The sequence below is a fragment of the Gadus chalcogrammus genome, chromosome 11 (genome assembly GCF_026213295.1).
Source record: "Gadus chalcogrammus isolate NIFS_2021 chromosome 11, NIFS_Gcha_1.0, whole genome shotgun sequence".
NCBI lineage: Eukaryota > Metazoa > Chordata > Actinopteri > Gadiformes > Gadidae > Gadus > Gadus chalcogrammus.
The window spans coordinates 17,283,762-17,304,990 of NC_079422.1; the positions used below are offsets into that span (position 1 = coordinate 17,283,762).

The 21,229-nt window shown below is 42.8% G+C and overlaps 1 protein-coding gene across 1 annotated transcript in view; it reads right to left on the minus strand.

Moving 5' to 3' along the window:
• snrka (SNF related kinase a) overlaps positions 1–21,229 on the minus strand; it is a 47,917-nt gene that overhangs the window by 20,835 nt on the left and 5,853 nt on the right. Inside the window, exon 3 of the mRNA XM_056603075.1 lies at positions 3,811–3,952. Coding sequence (XP_056459050.1) covers positions 3,811–3,952 — 142 coding nt within the window. The remainder of the gene's footprint in view (positions 1–3,810; positions 3,953–21,229) is intronic.

The following is a 21,229-nucleotide window of genomic DNA, read 5'->3' on the forward strand; positions in this document are numbered from 1 at the left end:
AGAGAGAGATGAGCGAGACGGATGAGAGAGACAGAGACAGAGACAGAGACAGAGACAGAGACAGAGAGAGTGAAGCGTGAATTGTGCGTGTGTTTACAATTGTTTGTGTGCACTCTGCGGCGGTACAGTAATGACAGGAAGTGAGCCTAGGAACACTGTGTTCCATGCTCACCGCCTTGGCCTCACATCTATTGGCCCGTGTGAACGCCACCCGCGCGCCACACTGCTCAGGGAGAGGGGGAAGGGGGAGAAAGGCAGAGAAAGGGGGAGAAAAGAGACCATAATAGAGCGCTGGTTGGGGGGGGGGGGGGGGGGGTGTTGGCGTCTGTGTTTTTGCATGGATTCAAAGAATAATCCTTAATTATCATATAAATGGCAGAAAAAAAACACAATGCTCAGAATAATAACAGCAAGGCGAATGGGTTCAGTGCTATAAAAGAAAAAGAAAAGAAAAATAAGTAATATATTTTTTTGCAGAGCGTAAATGTAATTTACAACTCTCACCACACACGGTGAGGGAGCCTGAGTAGTGATGGATAATGTGGGCTAATGTGAATCCACTAGTGCCTAGGCAACTGGAGCACGCACTAGCAGGAAACTTAGTTGTTATTTATAATCCCCGTTCCTCATTCATTCTAGCACACAAATAACATGGAAATTAAAACAGCCCCAACTCCTCCTGTTGGTGCTGCTGCTTTATATTCCCTTTAGGTCCCAAGATGCTCCTCTATGGGCCGCCCAGTCTCCCCAGGGCTGAGGGGGAGAGCAGCCTTTTCCTTACCCTTTCTCACAGGCGCTGCGGAACACAGAGAAAGGTCGACCAACGGCCCTTGGGCCAATTAACACAAAAGACAAGCCTAGCAAGGCCTTCCAGATTGCTTCCAAGTCTGTTTCATTTCAGGCCAAACAATCAAAATCGCCGTTTGCCACTTCAAGTCGCTTATTATTAGATTTAAATGCCGTTAAATGGCCAAATATGTGACATTGCTTCGGGTAGTACACCTAAGCCAAACTAGCAGATAGAATGTATGATAGAGACAGACCTGGAATGAAGGCTGGCCTCAGTTAAGCTGGCTAGTATAATCAAGTGAAAGATTAAAGTTAGAGTCCCGACTTTGCACAGGTTAAGGTGAAAGAATGGAAGGAAAGCAGTACATGTCCATATGTAAATCCCCGATGTAAATCTCTGAATGGTTGCATTAGCCGTTTATGGTGGTGCCAGTTTCGGGTGGTTTTAAATAAAATGCTTCAAGTACTCGAGACTCGACCAATCATAAGTGTTTAGCTGCAAGGCCCACCCCTAAGTTCCCGGGAAAGGGACCTTTTGAGAGGTGTCCCTAGAACTATATTTAGACCATCGTTCCTGCAGAGTTCCCCCAAAGGTTCCTAGTTCATTATGAAAGTTTCTGCGGTATAGTTTAACAAAATGTTGAAGATTTGTTTACAGTAGGTTGTAAGTACACTACAACATAATTGATTTATGTATTTTGATTACATTCATTTAAATTATATCTGTTCCACAATATTTATTCAAATGTATATTCAAATATTAGATATTTCTTAATTTAAATAAATTTTACATACATTGCTTAATAGTTTAAGGCAGCTGAATTATGAAGACAAGTTTAATAAAAACATGTTTCCAAAATCTAGTTTAATAATCGTAATCTCAATATTGACCAAAATAATCGCGATTATGATTTATGCGTAATAAAGCATATTAGAGCCCATAATAGATAGTTGAACGCAATAGAGGCCTACTCTATCCTCATCAAAAAAAGCAGCCTAGCAAATAAATGTATAGATATAAAACATGAGACCATGTAGCCCACAAAGCAGCTACCAAGCTACAGGCATTGAGCCATTACCATCTCTCACACACACTAACACCTTTAGTCCTGGAACAGTGTTCATCCTTCAGTCAGTTCATTAGGCGCAGACGCAGCTCATCTGACAGACGATACTTGGAATAGCGCAAGCAGCATCAGTGTGGTGGTGGTACGAACACTCAGGGTGCTTGGAGGGGAAACAGGTGTAGCCCAGGAATCCTTCTCAACAATTACACTGGCGCCTATTTTGACGGGGTGTGACAAGGACTCACTGACGTTGAGACCAAACACCTTTTCCCACCCCTGCAGTCAAACTAATCAGATTGCTTACAGCTGTCCCCTGCTTAGCCATCCAATCGCGTCAGATGTAGCCGCCAAAAGCGAGAGAAGATAAGTGTCTATTTCCTGCGCCTAAAAATAGCCACATATGCGGCAGGATTGTAAGCATAAAGAACAGGCCATATGCCGCATTTCAAGTCCAATGGTGCCGAGGTTCACAATGACTCTCGGCGAAACACAGTACGAAAACCTGGACAGACCTGATGAACTGAAAAATACGGATTGCCGTCAACACTTCTCTCTTTTAGCTAGAAAATTGCTTTTCTTTGAAAGCAGCCAGCACAATGTCCCTACCCCCCCTATTACATAGAGTTCACAGACTCGCTCTTAATCTGCGGCCAAGATGGAACGCTGGAGTGTTGTTGGAGGAGCCCAACACTGCCATTTGCCTGGTCCATTTTTTTACCAAAATGTAATGAGGCCGGGAACCAGAACTCCATAATCCACCAATCCGGTCAGTGGAGTGTTCAGATTAGTGTCGGCCATTACATGTAATCCAGAGAAGAAAGATAGAGCTTTAAAACAGCCAACCCATTAACCAATTCTAAATTCACTTTTATCTACTCTAGTCCGGGAAAGCGTCTCGTCGATTGGTGCCAGGAAGCAAGGATTTACGTTGATTTAGTTGAACAAACTATCGCGAGTAAAGCATGTGTTCTGTACAACAAGCATGTTATCGGTGGACAAAACTATCTACGATAAGGGTGTGGCTCCATCTTGGGCCAAGGGGATTGCTTGCATGCTGCCCAAACAAACACAAACATTGCATCATGGTACCGCACACATTGGCGGTCGATGGGTGTTGTTGGATGCAGTAGTTTTGCAGTAGAATTGCCGTCGGCCAACCATCTACAGTTGGGTGTCTATGTTTCTTGAGGAAGTGTGCAACATTCTAAAAGGAAGCCTGTTACACCACATTCCAATCTCAACTAAATGTCTTCATATTTACAAAAACCATGTATTTAGTGTTGACATTTTAAAACAGACAAATCTTTATGTGAAGCGGCAGTCCAGGTTTCTGTATGTTCTAGTGAGCAGGTATTCTTGAGGAATCTCTCTTGTATATAACCAAGCACACCATCACTTATCCCTCGTAGAAATTTGTTAAAAATTACTGGCACCTCAAGTATTTTTTGATCTGCACACTTGGAACTTCCGAAATGCAACTTTTGATGCAAGCACTAGAGTCTCTAGATTCTTAAGTTATTGTAAACCCTGTTTAACTGTTAACGAAGCGGAGGTTGTTTTAAGGATTGTCAAACACGGTTACAAGCCGGACCGGGGGAAGGCGCTAGCATGCCAAATAATAGCACTGGAGCCATGGAAACTACCTGACAGCAGTGGCAATCAAGAGTGAACTAAACAACAGTGACATCAACAACAGAGTGGGTTTCTATGTGCATGTTTGTGTGTGCTCGTGTGATTGTGTACGTGTAAGGCAAAGAGAGAAAGTGTGCGTGTGTGTGTGTGTACGTGAGAGAGAAAGTGTGCGTGTGCGTGAGAGAGAAAGAGTGTGTGTGTGTGTGTGTGTGTGTGTGTGTGTGTGTGTGTGTGTGTGTGTGTGTGTGTGTGTGTGTGTGTGTGTGTGTGTGTGTGTGTGTGTGTGTGTGTGTGTGTGTGTGTGTGTGTGTGTGTGACTTACTCTTCACATGCGTTTGAAACGTGGGCAGGTACAGTGTATTTACAGTCCATGATCATGGTTAGGGTCTCACTGTCGTTGGCCTCTTGGAAGGGCGGCTGGCCACACACCAACATGAACAGGATCACCCCCAGACTCCATATGTCTGAAGCGAGAGGGACAGAGAGCAAACAGGATTTGGTCAGGTTGTGTTTCATTCAATTAACCTCACTTTAGGAGCCATTCGTTACATGTGCGAGCGTGACACGTAAAGAGATGCCAACAGATAAAAATAAATTAAAAGGACAGCATGAAAATGCTTTGCCAAGTAAATAAACCTTAATGTGAAGGTGATTGTTATCACTTCTAACTTATGGGTACTAAACCTACAGGGATGAAAGAACCTGTAAGAAACACGTAAAAACTGTGCTTAAGTGCTTGATGGATTAGAGGTAGAGCGAGAGCTTACAGAGACATAAACAGTATATCCTCACTACAAATACACTGCCATAGCTCCCCAGAGCTATGGCAGAACTATACTCCCCAGAACTATACTCTGCAGCTTAGAGTATAGTTGTGTTTTTCTTGCCAGCTGAGAGTGGAGGGCTAACAGCAGGGACATTTAGAGGATGTTTCAGAAATCCTCTAGAAGCCAGACCGGAAGTGGACCAATTCCAGGAACAACATGGTTATGGGGAGAGAACAGGAGAATACCAGAGAGCGAAAGAGGGACTGAGTGTTGGAGAGAGAGAGAGAAGTCTTTGTGCTTATGCATTAGGATGTGGGCGGCAGTCAGCAAAATGCCAATTTCTTTATGTCTCGGGACAACTTTGCCGATCCTGTTTAGGCAGATTTGCCGCTTCACATGTGGAGAATCTGTGCACAGCGACGGCTCAGGACGGGGCGTGCACGACGCCTTTGTGCACGTGGGAAAATGAGGGCAAACTGCCGGAGTGCGTCTGTACCGCTTTCTTTACTGTACAGTTAAAACCATAACCAAAACGGCGTGGGGCGCCCGCTAGTTCGGCGGGTAGAGCGTGTGCCATTTAAGGCTCAGTACTGATCGCAGCAACCCATGTTTGATTCACGCCCGCGGTCCTTTGCTTCATGCCCTCCCCTCTATCTCCCATACATTCCTGTCTTACTCACACTATAATAAAGCTTATAAAAATATATAATAATAAGCATCTCTGTGTACTGTTCTCTTTACTGTACAGTTAAAACAATCAAAAACACAGAGTATCTACGTACTGTGTTCATAGGGTTGCATTCACACGCTTTCTGTTTCCCGTGAAAAGCTGTCAGCATGTGGAAGCACTGGCCCATGTAGATGCCAAACAAACCAAATGCAGGACACCTACACGCAGACCCACACCCCCACAGGTACCAGGACTAAATAAAGAAGGGTGAGAAACATCCTGCAGCATGCAGCTTGGAGAGTAAACACAAGCCCGGATCATACTCCTGCTTGCAGACACAAACAAAGGTTTTCCGTCAGACTGTTAAGTAGCCATACAGGGTCAATAAAGGATATCTAAAGATCACATTAAAACACTGGAAGCGCCAGAGGCACTAACAACTTTTGACTGCCCGGTCTGAACCACATTATGTTGTAGTGGCACCAAGAGGCCACTGGATGGTTCAACTGCTGCAACAGTCTCCGGTCGCCTCACCCTCTTGACAGATTTATAGTTTTAGTATTGAGTATAATGCCTGAGCTTGATTAGATTTTTGTTTGTACTGTTCACATAGTGCTATAAGAAATACACAATATAGAACAAAGGAAAATATACTTTAGTTTTGCTTCAAATTGTCAAATCTTGTCAGAAAGCACACAGGAAAAGTGTGGCCTTATTATTTGCAGTTCTCAACAACTTAGTTGGGTTTGGGCAACACAACTAGGTAAAGGGTAAGGGTAAGGCAGAAAGCCCTTTCTGGCTAGGGTTAGCCCACCAACCACACCAAAAAAAATGTAACGTTACCATTTCAGGAAGCCCAGAGTAATGCCCAAGCACACACTGGCACTGAAACCCTGAGAAAGAAAAGCATTCTACTGCTGATAAGGGATCCTTGAGCAGATCAGAAAGATCAACCGATTCTGCTTAAGAACTTTTCCCTGCTACTTTAAATTACTATAACATTATGTTGTTTACTCTTATGTCTTATTATAAGTAGTTTGCGATGCATACTGGAGTACAGGGTAAACTGCGGCCTTGCAGCTACAGCGGGGTTCATGTGTACAGCTTTTGAAGATGCGAAATCTGTAGTAAATATCAACTCAGAAATGTAAGAACCTGAATGTAACGCATAAACATATTCAGGAGATGGCTTGAGCAAGCAATGCTGAGACATGACCCAAGATTTATACAAGAATGATTTATATTTACTAGCGGTCAAACAGAGCCCCCCCCCTCCCCTCAAGGCTTTCCTAGTGTGGAGGCATCCAACACTCCCTCCTCACCTCATCATTTCAATAGAAACACAGGGCTCGTTCAGTCTGATGGGGCAGAGGGAGACATCTGCATCACTCTCGTTAAATATTGGCAGCTCTGTGCCTAATTATACAGAGGAGCATTTTAGGCAAATTTCTAATTAAGCTAATGCCCTCAAACACTTTATAAGATTGGCAGAGGTACACTTGGTAGTGTGCAAATATTTTTTTGCTGGATAGGCGGAAAATCCAAAGAAAACTCGACTATCGCAATAAATAGCGCTGGTGATGTGATCTTTCATTACTTCATTATTTTCGATCGGTAGCCACAGGCATCTGAGCACATTTAGCCTGGGGAAAGAAGGCTAATAAAAAACAGTTATTTAATGTCTGGTAACAGCGATGTCTGTAGAATTGTACTAAGCCCAGGAACAGGGTGAAACATGATTTTGAGGAGCTGGTTTTAAAAAGTAGGACTACCCTAGGGCGACTTAACATAACTAAAATGATATACATTATATATAATAATATTGAGATGTAATTTGGCAATCACTTCTAATTCTAACTTTTAAGACTGATAAAACTAAGCAGGGCGATGGCGTGTGTTTGAAAGCCCCTTCAGCTATGAAGGAATAGGAGCTGGCAGTCTTGCGGAGACTTGATCCTCATTATAATTATATATATTATTTTTTGTATGACACGTCAGCATAACTCTCCCATCCATAAACCACAAGCCATGTCTTTGGCCTTGACGCGAGTTCTCCAAACTCCCTAATGAACTGGAAAACATTTGGAGGCAGATGGCTACCGTAACATTCATTTATACAACCTCTTGGTGTGTGAGACACCAGCAGCTGAATTACCAAAGGGGTTTGACTCTATTAATCTTGCTTTTCCCATCGCTCTCCATTTAAAATACAGAGGAAAATCTTGGCTGGTTGGAAACAGGGTTGTCTCCCGCAGTAAAAAAACATCAGCATTAGCCTGCAAGCCTGGTGTCTGTGCTAGCATTGGGTCTGGATTAGCAGGCTAGCCTGGTGTCTGTGCTAGCATTGGGTATGCATTAGCAGGTGAGCCTGGTGTCTACGCTAGCCTTGGGTCTGCATTAGCAGGTAAGCCTGGTATCTGCGCTAGCCTTGGGTCTGTATTAGCAGGTTAGCCTGGTGTCTGCGCTAGCCTTGGGTCTGCATTAGCAGGTTAGCCTGGTGTCTGCGCTAGCATTGGGTATGCATTAGCAGGTGAGCCTGGTGTCTACGCTAGCCTTGGGTCTGCATTAGCAGGTTAGCCTGGTGTCTGCGCTAGCCTTGGGTCTGCATTAGCAGGTTAGCCTGGTGTCTGCCCTCGCCTACTTTTCCATCTTAGACCAGGCTACTCAACACAAGTGCATCTTTCATCCTGTCTGATATGATCCCCGCAGCCTTCAGAGATGCCGTGCTGGTGGAAAGAAAGTATACACTTTCTTTAATGTCTGTGGATGAACCATTAGCTCATGGCCACTAAAGCAAACGCAAGTTCAAGTTAGAATGGAAAATAAACATGAAGGAACGCTGCCGAGGCCCCAAGGACAATGTTCTCATTACATTGACATTGGATCAGAGTTTCTTTCATGTTTTGGTGTGACAGCGAGGTGGCTCTTAGAGTGCACTGCAAGGCTCCCAGCAGCCCCAAATGGAAATGCAATGAAAACACTCATCCACGGCGATGAAAAAAAAAACACTGCATGTCAGCATGAAGGGTAATGGGTTATTTTGATCCGTGGCATCAAAGGCGTTACTATGACAGCCCTCTGAAATACATGCTGGCACTCTGATAGCAATTGAGAGTGCCAGCATGTTGTTCCAACACCAAGTCTTTGGATTGGAAAGGAACAGGGTCCAGCACATTATGCTCCACATCTGCTTCATTTTAGTAGAGCTCCGTAGCCCTAAACTCTGCCCCTACTGGCGGCCTCACTCCTCAGCTTCTGCTGCTGTAACTCCCGACAGGGCTCAATGCAGAGAAAGGTCAGCGGCGACATCATTGTAGTTGCACACCGTGTACCAATCAGCCCTCTGCCATGCCTCGACAAATGCAGGATCATTCGAGAAGCCTTTGCTGTGATGAGGAAGGTCTGTGCCAAGCCAGTGCGTGTGTTGGTGTGTGCGTGTGTGATTTGAAGTTCTGGCTTCCCAGAGCCAGAAGGAACTCTATATGCTCCACACATTACAAGGTTGAAAAGTCGCTGTGTGATTGAGCGATTGCATTCCCACATTGTAAAAGGTACTGTCCAAAGTACACACCAGCACCAGCAGATGTAGCTCCGATAAGCAGCCGGGTGTTGAACGGACTTGGCCACTTTTAAAATGTTTGGTTTTAAAATATGGACAATTTACAGCCTAGACGATGTTGAACAGAGTAGCTTCCATGCGGTAACGCAACATATGCTTTAGTGACTATGCTTCTCTTGATCCGATCTGTCATTATTGATTTGTAATCATGAGGCAGCATCCACCCACAGCCAAACTACTAAAAGCTCTCCATCTGCCAAGACCATACTGGGGAGGTAAATGCAATTGATCCAGCACAAGATTTTGAACAAAGAATTTCTTTGAATCTGCTAAGAACCATTTACTGGCTGCAGAAAATTAATTGCTGAATCTGGGTGGTTTAGTTCAACATGTGTCAAACGCATTTAAGTTGATTTACATATTGCATTTGTATACGTAACCGGTTTGAAACTCTTAGATTTCTACCTCTCTTGGGGACGAAAGTATCAAGAGATGCTTTCATCTGGACAGCTGGCTGCATTTTAAGGATGTACTAGTTTACCTATAGCAATGCTGTTCATCGCACAGGCGATAGGCCGACATAATGACAATAAGAGAACATCACTACTGCGAAGCATTGGGATAGCCAATATTTAGATACAAATAAAACACATATGTTATATAATTTGATGGAAGATGTATATCTAGGTGTATTCAAAGCTGTATAATCTTGTATTGGTAATGGAAAAGTTAACTGGATTGCATATTTATCATTCAGCCAGCTTCCATCATTCATCCAAGCAGCAACAACAGCTGATTAAGAAAGTTATTTTGGCATCGGATTCCTGGAATACTTTTGTCTATCTCCAATCCAAAATCACAAAGAAGGCAATAGGCCAAAAGGGGAAACGTAAAGACTCAAGCAGCATGCGGAAACAGCAGCATTTTTACTCAATAACTTGCTTTACCTGCTTCTTACAAACAAAAGCCTTTCGTTTTAAAGATAAGATGTAGAAAATTCAGAAAGACAAAATCATGGTTCATCAGAAAAAAGCCGTCTTCATTTTAGCCCGAGCCAATCTATTAATTCTCCAAATAAACTATTTCCTCCGCCCTGGGACTGGTCGCATGATCAACTCCTACACGGCTACAATATGCCCCCATCCTTTACTGATTTGTTAGGAAACAGCTAATGACTTTCTCCTTCTCCAGCCAGATAATTAAGGAAAAGTGTATCACTCACACACACACACACACACACACACACACACACACACACACACACACACACACACACACACACACACACACACACACACACACACACACACACACACACACACACACACACCTCCCCCTCTATGTTCTCATTTTAGTAAAAGAGAACATTAACTCATGGGTTAGGCGGACAAGGACACACCTAGCGACTTAATTTTTGGACAGGCTCATATGCCGGGCGACAGCAGCTGAGCATAGGCTCAGCCAAGCCCAATAAGGTTAACTAAATACTTGAAATGCATCAGAAATAGGGATGCAAACAATTAATCGATTATCGATTAATTGTCGATAAGAGATTACTCGATTAAAATAAATTACTTGCAATTAATCGCATTTTAACCCGTAATTCCCCAACCGTCCACGTGAGGGCGCACTTGACGCCAGACGTACTTGACGCACACGCGGGAACACAAGCGGGAACACAAGCAAAGCAGTGCCGTGTTCCAATACCCGTACTTCCATGAGTATACTTAAAGGAAGTATACTATCCGCACTGGCTACTACGTTAATTTTTCAGATGCGAGTGCTGTTCCAAATCGAGTACTCCGTGGTGCACTAACCGGAAATTACGATCACGACTGCCGCCGTGGCTCCTCCCCCGCAATAAACATCCCGCTTTGAACGGTGAACTATTTACGCCTAGCAGCTATAAAAAGCTATAAAAACTATAAAAACTACAAAATGACTATTAATGCAGGCTATGTGGAAAATGCGCCGACTTTGGCTCAGCCTGGCTCCGCCTCTTCTGCAACGTAGCTAAGAAGGCTGCCGTTGAGTACGGGGAGTGTCCTTCGATCCACTCTTCACGATTAGCCCGTTTTGAGTACGGCATCCGGGTCCTTGAAGTATACTTCTTTTCGCCGGATCTGAATTGGAGTACTGCGTACTCAAATTTTGGCTAGTAAGTACGGACAGTACGGGTATTGGAACACGGCAGGACAAGACAAACGAAAAGCGGGACACTGACACGATGAAGAGGGCAAAACGGAGTGCAGTATGGAGCCACTTTAAGTTGGTTAATGACGACAAAGACGCCAAATGCACAATATGTGGAAGTATTTTAAAGTACAACAACTAAACGACTTTGTTAAATTACCACCTAAATGTGCCACATTCAGAAGGAAATTCAGCTTCTCAGAAGAATTGCCGCTTATCAATTAATCGATCATCGATCGATAAGATGAAACAACTATCGATTAATGAATTACTCGATAATTTGCATCCCTAATCAGAAAAAAAGAAAAAAACAGCACTTAACGTTTTCATCAGATCCCTTAAAATAGTAAACTATACTTTTTCCTTAAATTACAATAAAAACACAAATATAAATACAAAAACAATCGTATCCAGTAGGCAGTTTGGTATCTGTTGCACGTGAACCACAATGACGTTCACCAGAGATCCCTGACACCAATGACTCGGAAACCTTTTGTCACGGTTAAAATTAACTCCCTTCCCTCGGTTAGGCCGAAGCCATCTCAAGTGGGCCGACACAACACTGTTGCTTCAAAGTCGTGCCATGTAACTCGACGCAAGCCTTTAATGAACAACCCAAAACAATATTCTTTGCCCAACCGGTACGCTCTCTCAACACCACAAACAAACACATTGAGGCACACGCATTGCATACCAACAAAGGATTCAGGGAGAACCGAATGATTGCTGTGTGCTTTCATTGTGACAATGCTCTGGTGGGTGGTCCCGGTGTCTCTTCTTCCTCGCAGAAAGGCCGACATCCCACACGCAATCTGACGTTATGTTGATTGCCTGCAGTGTGTGCGTGTGTAGTATTGTAACTTGCGTGCATGCCAATCATGACTAACCAAAAGGAAAACATCTTGTCTTCATCTATTCGCTCTAAGTAACGTGTACGTATTAAAGGACAAGCACACTGACATACACAGTCTAGTTAGTGGCTGAGCAGTCCAGAGCAACTGCAGAAGCATTCTCGGTTGGTTCACAGAAATACCACCATAGATTTGTTTCCTAGAAGCTTATGCACTACCCAGTATGCTTCCTGCCTGCTGTAGATAGATGCAGTAGGCCAGGATCCATAGCAGAGTATCCTTATTATTACTCACATAGGGGTACTGTCATGTCTCTCGCATTCTACACATTGACTATTCAAATATTGTACTGGAAACCTCAAAAGTAATCGTCTGGGCTTATTAAACAACAGGAAATCTGTGTTCACATTAGGCCTTGGTCAATTAACAAGGGAAAAAAAAAATCGGTCACCGGTGGTTAAAACATCAATGACTGAAAAGATGAATCATATCGTTTGCGTTGTGAACAGTTTGGGCTACAGAAAACAATGATTTGTGTATCCTAATCAGATTTGATTCAAAATGTATATTCCAAACACGCGTGCATTCTCTTCCTCCAAACAGAGGTTGACAAAAAACTATCGTCCATTGCTGCAGTGAATCATTTGTATAAGATGCGGGCAATGTGTTCACTGGAGAAGCATGTTGACCGTCAGGTGTGACTGCATTCCTCCCTATACACTCTGATTATAAGCCTTAACTAGATGATAGGCGGCATGTCTCAACAGAGTCACTGCGTTATCTAACAAAGCTATGTTGCAGTTGTTGGTTTTGTTGCGACTAGGCAAAAGCAAGGCAGAAACTCCCATGAGGAATCACAAAGTAAAGTTCAGCTGGTTTATAGACATTGTGGTTTCATAGAAATTCTGCAGACTCTTTGCAATGCTTCAGTATTGCTCGAATATTTTCAGCGAAAGTAAATGTGAAAGTAAAAGTAAATTGCGGTCTTCCAATACAACCTACATGTAATGCAACTAGAACTAATGCATTGGGAGATGTTGTAGTGTGTTTTGCTCAAAAGGTTATAATTTAAAGCAGTGGGGAACATTTTAATCAAAGAAAGATGTTACAGTATTTTTCTGTAGTCATTGAGTTTCAATATTGTTTTGCATTGGCATGATACAAGTAGGCATAAAGCTCACTCAAGAGAGACTGAATGTTCCCTCTTAAATGGATATTTACACATCAATCAGGAGTGTAACCTAACCAGCAACTTTTGGTTCAACATGAGCTGGCATTCATTTGTTATTAATGAATAACACAGGGTGGCATAACATGGCACGTCGTGATACGGGGGGGAGGGGGGTATTACCGCAGGGCAATGGCATCCAGTGGAGTCAGCCTGGTTTTGGTTATCGACTCGTCCTCCAATTTTTTTGATATTGTTTTCCTATTTTCTGTTGTTTTCCATGATCATTCAGGCCTGCATGCATGCACGCACTTACATGTGTAGGGCCCTATGAAATCCGTTTTATTTTTTTCCAAATTCTGTTTTATTTTTTGCCAAATTCTGTTTGTTCCGTTTTAATTTTCATGAATTCCGTTTTTACCCTTAAAGCTATTAAAATCATCAGAACGAGTGTCAAATAAGTGCGAACGAATACAATTTAATCAGATAGAAGACTTCATTTATTAAAACATCACAACATTGCACTGTTTTTAGTGCTTCAAATAAAAACATGACATAAATATTAAAGTGCTTATAAACAATTTTTTTATAAACTCAAATTGTTGTTTGAAGGGGCGTGCCCTGGCTACGGCGTTCATTGTTTTTTATATGGATTTTGGACTTCAAGTGGTCATCGCACGTATCTTTGCGTTTCCAATCGATAGTATGTTGACATATTCTACAAAACAGCTGATCACCTGAGTGATAGAAGTGTTTTGGATATTGTTCGGCTCTGAATTTGGGGTTAGAACCGAATTATGGGCGCTTCAACTTCTTCTTCGGCTTCTTGTTAGGAGCGGGACCTATTGTTTGCGTGGTGGACCGGGATTTTTTTTTTAACATTGTTGTGGGAGTGACTGCTAAACATTCAGTTACGTTAATGTCACCTGTGTTGTTTCCCTTTTCCTTCGAAACTCGCTAGCCTTCGAAATTGTTTAGCCTCAAGCATACCCAAGCCTGCTGCTGCAATGACAGGGTTCAAGATATTTAACAAACCATCAGTTCACAAACACCTTAAAGACCAGCATTTAAGCAGAATTAATAGCGGCGCATAGATCAAAATGCATGAGCAGGCACGCAGAATGCTGAAGTGTTGTTTTTAAAACCAAATGTGCACAGACCTCTTTTCTTAACACTAATTAACCTGCATCCTTTCAGCACTCAGGAATAACAGGCCTTGTCATGTGCAGTAGACATGTGAGTAGTGCATTCACAATAGTGTCTGACAGCTGAAGGGCCAGCCAAGATCGCTTACCTGTCACACACGGACACAGCTACTGCTGCTCAAACCACTGCTTTCCTCAGCCAGTGACAGACATCAAGGAAACGCTGTTCATTACTGGAGAGGATAGCAAACCGTGGATTTAAATGAGGTATATCTCTATTCTCTACATGCAAGCACACGTCCATGTATCGGGATAGAGTGTCTATGTGCAGCGAACAGAGACCTAACAGACAGACACATCAAAGTTTGATATAACACTAGTCGGTTAAAATAACGACTTTGGTTGGCATGGTAGGGGGGGTTTGCTATTCTACCGCCCACAGGAGCACTCTAGTATGCCCGAGCGGGCCTACGCCCTAGTTGTCAGATTTTTTGTCAGAGGTGCTTCAGAAACCCATCACAGTTCACCAGGCCACCCAACGTTTGAACCTGAAAATAATTGATCCAGCTGGTGTATGGATTCAATGTCCGAGAGAAAAGATATCCACAAACAGATAACAATGCCAATATGTATTCCGCAGCATTGAGTGTCTTGTATTATGCAATTAACCTTTTACTATGTGCAAAACATCCCTCAATGCATCGGAATCGGAATGCAGTCGTTTCCTATTTATGAGCGACAGGCCAATGTAGAGAGAAAACGCTAAATCTGTGATTGTTCACATCTGTGATACATTAGTGTTATGATGAACCTCAGCTAATGAAGAGCTTTAATTTAGTTCAGAACAAGCACACTGCGGAGGCCAAAGAAAACTATGAAGTCCCCCACTCTCTGTTATCCATAGAGCAGAACTACAATGACAGCTTTGATCTGTAAGCGAAGCCGGGCGTTGAAGTGGAGAATTGTTCTCCTTTTAAAAATTCAAAAAATGGTAATTGTGGTACTGGAGCATATTGTGCCCTCACTCCCACACCCGGATCCCCGCACACACACACTCATGCACCGCCCTGTCATCCAGCGAGTGACATGAAGAGTAACAGATGTTGAGAGTGGTTCTGGCACCAGAGAGCACCCAGGGAGTACTGATGCAGACGGCACCGCCTCACCGATCAGGGAGAGCGAGGGAAGGATGGGTGGGTGAGAGGGAGGGGACGGATGAGAGAGAGATGTGAAAGAGGGGAGGGATGCAATAGAGAGATGTGAGAGAAGGACTGCCACAGAGAGAGAAAAGGAAACGGGCGAGTCGGAAAGAGGACCTGGGGAATCACGGGAGTTCCATGTGACTGCAGACAGCAAAGCACGGACAGGCAGCACTGCTGCATATGACCCCCCCAGGCCCTTCCGGCGGCCACTCTGTAAACGGAGGCAGGGAGGACCCCTTCCCCTCCCTCAACTGATCCCAGATTGGTGATGACAACCATAGGCAAACCTGTCTTGCAGATTTGTACCAGGGCACCACAGAGGAGAAGAGGCAGTGACGGTGTAGGGAGGTAGGGAGGGAGTAGTGGAGTAGGGACGGGTTGCATTAAGTGGTACCGAGCAGCACAGCGCAGTACATAGTGGTGCGATTATTACACGCAAACCAAATAGGGAAATTACAGCAGAGAATTAATAATAGACCCACCCCTCTTCCCCTGTACACATAATTAAAGCAGCTGCACGATGCAAGCCACGGAAGAAGAAAACCAGTGCCAGTACTATCTATCTGATGATGGACGACTCGTTGGAAAGTGGGATATGGAGGAGCAGGGAGGTTTTTTAACCTCAGTGAGGACCACTTACCAAGACTTTATTATCAACCGTGGTAAACACGCGCACAAAATGTGATACCCGCCCGCTCTCCTCGTAAAACCACTGCTTGTTTTGTTCCCGTATTAAAAATGTCTATTTAAGCCCGGCACCCCCTCGAGAGGGAAATTGTCTTATGTAAGCCCCCTTGGGATCAAGTGACAGATCCCAAGAGATCCAATGCACTGCATCCATATAAACCGGGGTGAACCGTAGGACAGAGATCATACACTTGGCGCCAAAGACTGGGTTTATACCGACGACGAGGATTGTAAAACAAACCGTTCTTGGCAGTTGACGGTTGATCAACGAAAGATATGGCAAAACTCCCTAATCAACACAGAGGAGATGACACAATATCAAGATAAGGCTAACCTTCATGATGCAACTCCCTAATCATCACCATCTCAACACAAAGGAGATAAAACGATAAAGAGAAGGCTAACCTTCATGATAAAATGACTCCTGATTTCTATTGATATGGCATTTTTGCTTCACATAGGTGCCACATGATAGACCTCTGAAGGAGTATTTATTGGTTTTGTATTTTTAAACAGAGGTCCATCAAATGTTGGAATATAAATGTCAAATTCAAATATTCTCTGAAAAGAGACCTCACCAAAAATAAAAAATCAATCAGCTGGTGTTTGGTTTTTTATGGCTCCAAATATAGGCTTTATATCGTGGGAAATGAATAACGAACAACAATTGTATTTAGATTTGTATGTAGAGCTTGTAGATTAACAAGTCTCTGTGCATGTGCACGCATGAGGCAGATGGAGACAGAGATTCAGAGAAGACCCACCACAAGGGACCACAGGCACACTACCAGCATCTCACACCTGGTTCACTTACGCGCGCTGCATCCGTTTCCATGGCAACCCTTCCAGCCTGTCTCGAATTAGCGAATTAAACCTGCCTCTGCCAACCCCGCTGGCAAAACACACACATGCACACATGCGCGCACACACACAGATGTCAATATATTGTTATTTTCCGACACACAAAGACAGAGCAACACCAGCCAACGTTTTGACATTTAGGCAATCATGAAGATTGTTGCATCTATAGATGTAAAATAAATGCTCAAATGTACATTCATTTAAAAATCACTAAAAGCAATTTATGTTAGCAGTCCTTCCTTATGCCCAGCATATAGTTGTTGGATTGGTTTCATAGGCATGCCATGCATGCATGACATGGGATTTCGAATCCACCACTTTAAAAGAAGGAATGTAGCATCACGGCATAATCGAAAAGGTGGATCTGCTGGGACACATCAAATGATACTTGGGTCCAGGTATTATAATTAATCGTCGCTATGAAGAACATTTCTTCAATTTAATTACCAGTGTCAGATTGTCATGCATCGTTATAACAACCAGCATAAATAATTAAGTCTTCCACCAATAAGAATCAGGCAAATTGAAATATGACAATCCCAATCTTGATCCTAATGTTTTTCCAGACAGATTTTGTTCTAATTTTAAACAGAAATTCCTATCACGCTTCCCGAAAGCGGCACAATTAGTCTACCTAATCTTAACCACTGTGGAGCAACTATCTATAAAGAAAACACATTTTAAGTCCAATGACATACTTACTGCAACCAATGTTGTTTTACTCACAAACAACCAACATTGATGTAAGGAGAAACATTATCAATAAAAAAACGTTTTTTTATTGGTCGCCCAAGAAACCAACTTCATCATCGTTGCATGACCTAGAGGTGATGCAACCTGTCAACCACCATTCAACCCGCCCAACCCCGTCAGCAACATGAAAAGAAGGCCAACCAGGGGGAACGGCATTGGGGTGTAGGGGAGGGAGTTATTTCACACAATGGCACAAGTTTTCATTTCTCACAGATCAATTGAAAGGATGATTATAAACGTAATCCCACTTTCACTCCCTCAAGGGTACCGTGCTGGTGGACCTTTCTTTGCACTGGGAACAGAGTGCAGCCGCCCAGCTGTCTTTGATTACAAATGAGCACTGGGTGATGATTCAACAGTGTTGATTACTTTCATTAGAATTGTATCGAAAGCAAAATTAATGACTCTACAGGATAATTTATTTGGTGGAGTTGCCTTTACGTTGCCTTTACGTTTTTGTCCCAAAAAATATACAATAAATTCCGAAACCTAGTATGTTGGATGTGCCAACACCATTACTATTAATAAATGGTAGAGCTCCTTGGCCCATTTACTTACTAATCCTATGCATTATGATGATAATAGTAACACAATATTATATAAATCGTAACTTTCAGCACAAAAGTAAATAGATGACTGCACACAGGCCCATTTGCAGAACAGCCAACCTACTGGGACACCCATTAAGTCTATCGAGACTGGGCCAAAACCGGCCGTTTCTGCAGGTAGGAGGTTTTTACGAGTCCCTGTGAGTCACAGCAAGAAGCTTGAGTGTATTAACAGCAGGTGTTCCCATGTAGAGGTGAGACCGTCTACATCTAGGAACTGAAGGGAACAGGGGGAGAAGGAAAGGTGGGCGATAAAGGGGGCGAGCCAAACACAGGAGCATTTCTCACCAGCGGAAAAACAGCAAATAAGGAATCAGCGTATCAGCCGGTGGTGCTTTAAAATGCTGTGAAGTGCGGCGTGTCTTAATACAATCTGTAGGGGGTTCACATTTTGAAGCTTGATAAACAAGCCAACACGGCTGCTAATGCTCTCACGAATGAGCAGCCCAATGAAACGGAGCAGGTAATTGCATTACACAGCTAATGATCTTATTAGACTTTCCTCAAGGTAAACAATCTTATGTCCGTAAAAAAAAGGGTATGCACGGTATTAATCCCGCATTTCATGCATTTCGAGTACATTCAGAATTTCTTAGCATATCTAGCCTATAAATCCAGAGGTAACAGCATCAGGGAACACATTTGTCTTCAGCCTGAACAAAAATGGGACATCTAGCAGATACAAATGACAATACACATAAATTATGTAAAACAACGCTTACTAAAATTGAAGGTACCGCCTATTAACATTGGCGGTACCTTGGATTTGATTGGTGTGTGTGATCCACATCTTGATAATAATGTGATGATGAGCTACGGATTCAATAACAGAACATTATTAAATTACAATGCGAGTAATAGGATAAGGTGCCAAACGATTTTGTTCGGATCAAGTAATAATGTCCTGCAGGAGCAGAGTTTGCTGGATGGCTGAGAGTGAACGCATCAAGAATTTAACAACCGCCCATCCATCCCTGACTCAAACATGCAGAAATTAGCATTGACATAAATAAAGTTATACTTGTTTTTAAATTATTGCTAAAGACAAGAGTGACTATGGTGTCTGTCTTACCTCCATTCACTGTACTACTGACTGCCTCAGAGACTTTCTGGGCCATTAACCTAGCCTCAGAAACACAAGCCAAAACATTTTAAGTGAGTCGAATTGAGCTGACATGGTTATTATAATATGCCTTCGTTTGGTTTCATCGCACTGCCCTTTCGGATCCATGTCCTTGAGTGTGAAATAAAAACAACTCAGAAAAATGTCTGCCACCTGTTTTCCAAAGTGAGTTGGTAATGTAAACCCGTGACTCTGGGTTTCTTTATGACAGAAAAGAGTATTCCACTGTCCTCCCTTGCTCTGATCTATGAAAGATAATAATAAATCGGATTCAGGTTTGCACACTCCCGAATAATTCACTGAAAAAGCACTGGTAAAGCGTGCTAGATTTGGTCACATATTCGTTTGCTCCTATTATACAAACACGGTACATGAGCATGTCTGGAGATTCCTTAACGTAAAAAAAGGCTCAGAGGAACCCATCATCAAACATCAGCCAGTTCAGCTGTTCAAGTCCACCAAATGATCGGCATTCACTTGATCGGGGTCCACATTCATGCAGCACCCTACTGTGCCAATCTTTTTATCGTTGCAGCTTATAGAAGTAACTAGACCAGACATGCATTTGCATACATTAGTGAACATGGACAGTTTGAGAGGGGCTGCGGGATGATACACATTCCACAAGTTGCTCCACGGGCCTCTTCTTTTGAACACTTTAGACAAAGCTTGTATTCATAGCAGTGTTACACTAAAGGAGTTTCAGTTGCACGGCCACAAAGACATCCCATATTGAAGATGAAATATAAAATGGTATCACATTTTATATTTCTCACTACCATTCTAGCTCTAGGCAAGCAAACCAAATTACACAAAATACATGAAGGTATGGTAATGAATGCAATAAAGCATTGTGTTGCTTTTATTTCTTAACGTAATACAAATATTAACAGTAAAAAAAATACTGTTCAAAGATTCTACAAGCCAATCCTTTCAAAGAATATGGCTGGCCCAGGCTCCATGAAGTTTGCCTTATTACCAATATATGAAGCAAAGAGTAATGTGTTTTGTGCATTAATGATCAAAGAATAAGGAACCCTGCAATAACTGCAAAAAAAAGCATTTAACGCAGGGGTCTTCAACGTTTTCCAGGCCAAGGACCCCCAAACTGACGGAGAGATGGAGCGGGGACCCCCTACTTATATATTGTATAAAATTGTGTTGTATATTAAACTGGACCTATAGTGCCAAGTATAAATGTACCTTGTTATTTTGTATTCAATACTAAGATATTCAAATAATACAGAGGTTCATATATTCATGTTTTTATTTTAAACACGTGCAATGCAAGGTACAGTGAGTAGGGTGGCCATGCCACTGCCATTCATAAACATAACATAACATAATAAACTGATACCTTCCAAGATCAACAATGTCTGTCAATTCCATGTAATCATGCATAAAAGCTATTCAAATGGTCATTTTTAAAACCTAAATGTGGAAACGAAAATTGGTGATGTTTGTTGGTGTCTTTCTTAGCACTCCGCAAGTAGTCCAGTAACTTATCAACCCGTGTGTCCGGTTGCTAAGCAACATCAACGTCTTTGGCAGACTATTTCTCTGATAGTGATTGCTTATTTTCCCGATAATGACCGGCGTTCTGTACATTATCCCACTCTCTACATAACAACACTCTCTCTCTCCCAACAGTCTTGGCTGCGCACTCTCATCCAAATACCTATTTTGCGGCGGAGGAGGGGGTAGATATATAAGGCTGGTGTGCGCGAGAGACCGTGCGTGCGAGAGACCGTATGTGCGTACGAACGTACGCTTACCGCTTTTGTAAATGCCATATAGTACATTCGGATTGCATGATAAATAGATATATTCCGATTAGAAATCGGATCAAAAGTGTCCATGTAAACGCGGCTAGTGTGTTGGATTCATGTTAATGTGCATTTAAAGACATTTCAATTTGTGGAACCAAAACTTTCGCGACCACCCTGCAGTACCTCCGCGGACCCCCTAGGGGTTGCGGACCGCCTGTTGAAGACCTCTGATTTAACGTTTACTGCTATGCAAGAAGCTGGGCCTAGTAGATGGCTTGATTGCAAGACAGATAAATATGACCGCTTTCTGACAAGATTACCAAAAGTTTTAAAGGTTGTATCAGCGATGTTGGGTGACGTCACTTCAGTTTGTATTTGAAGCAAG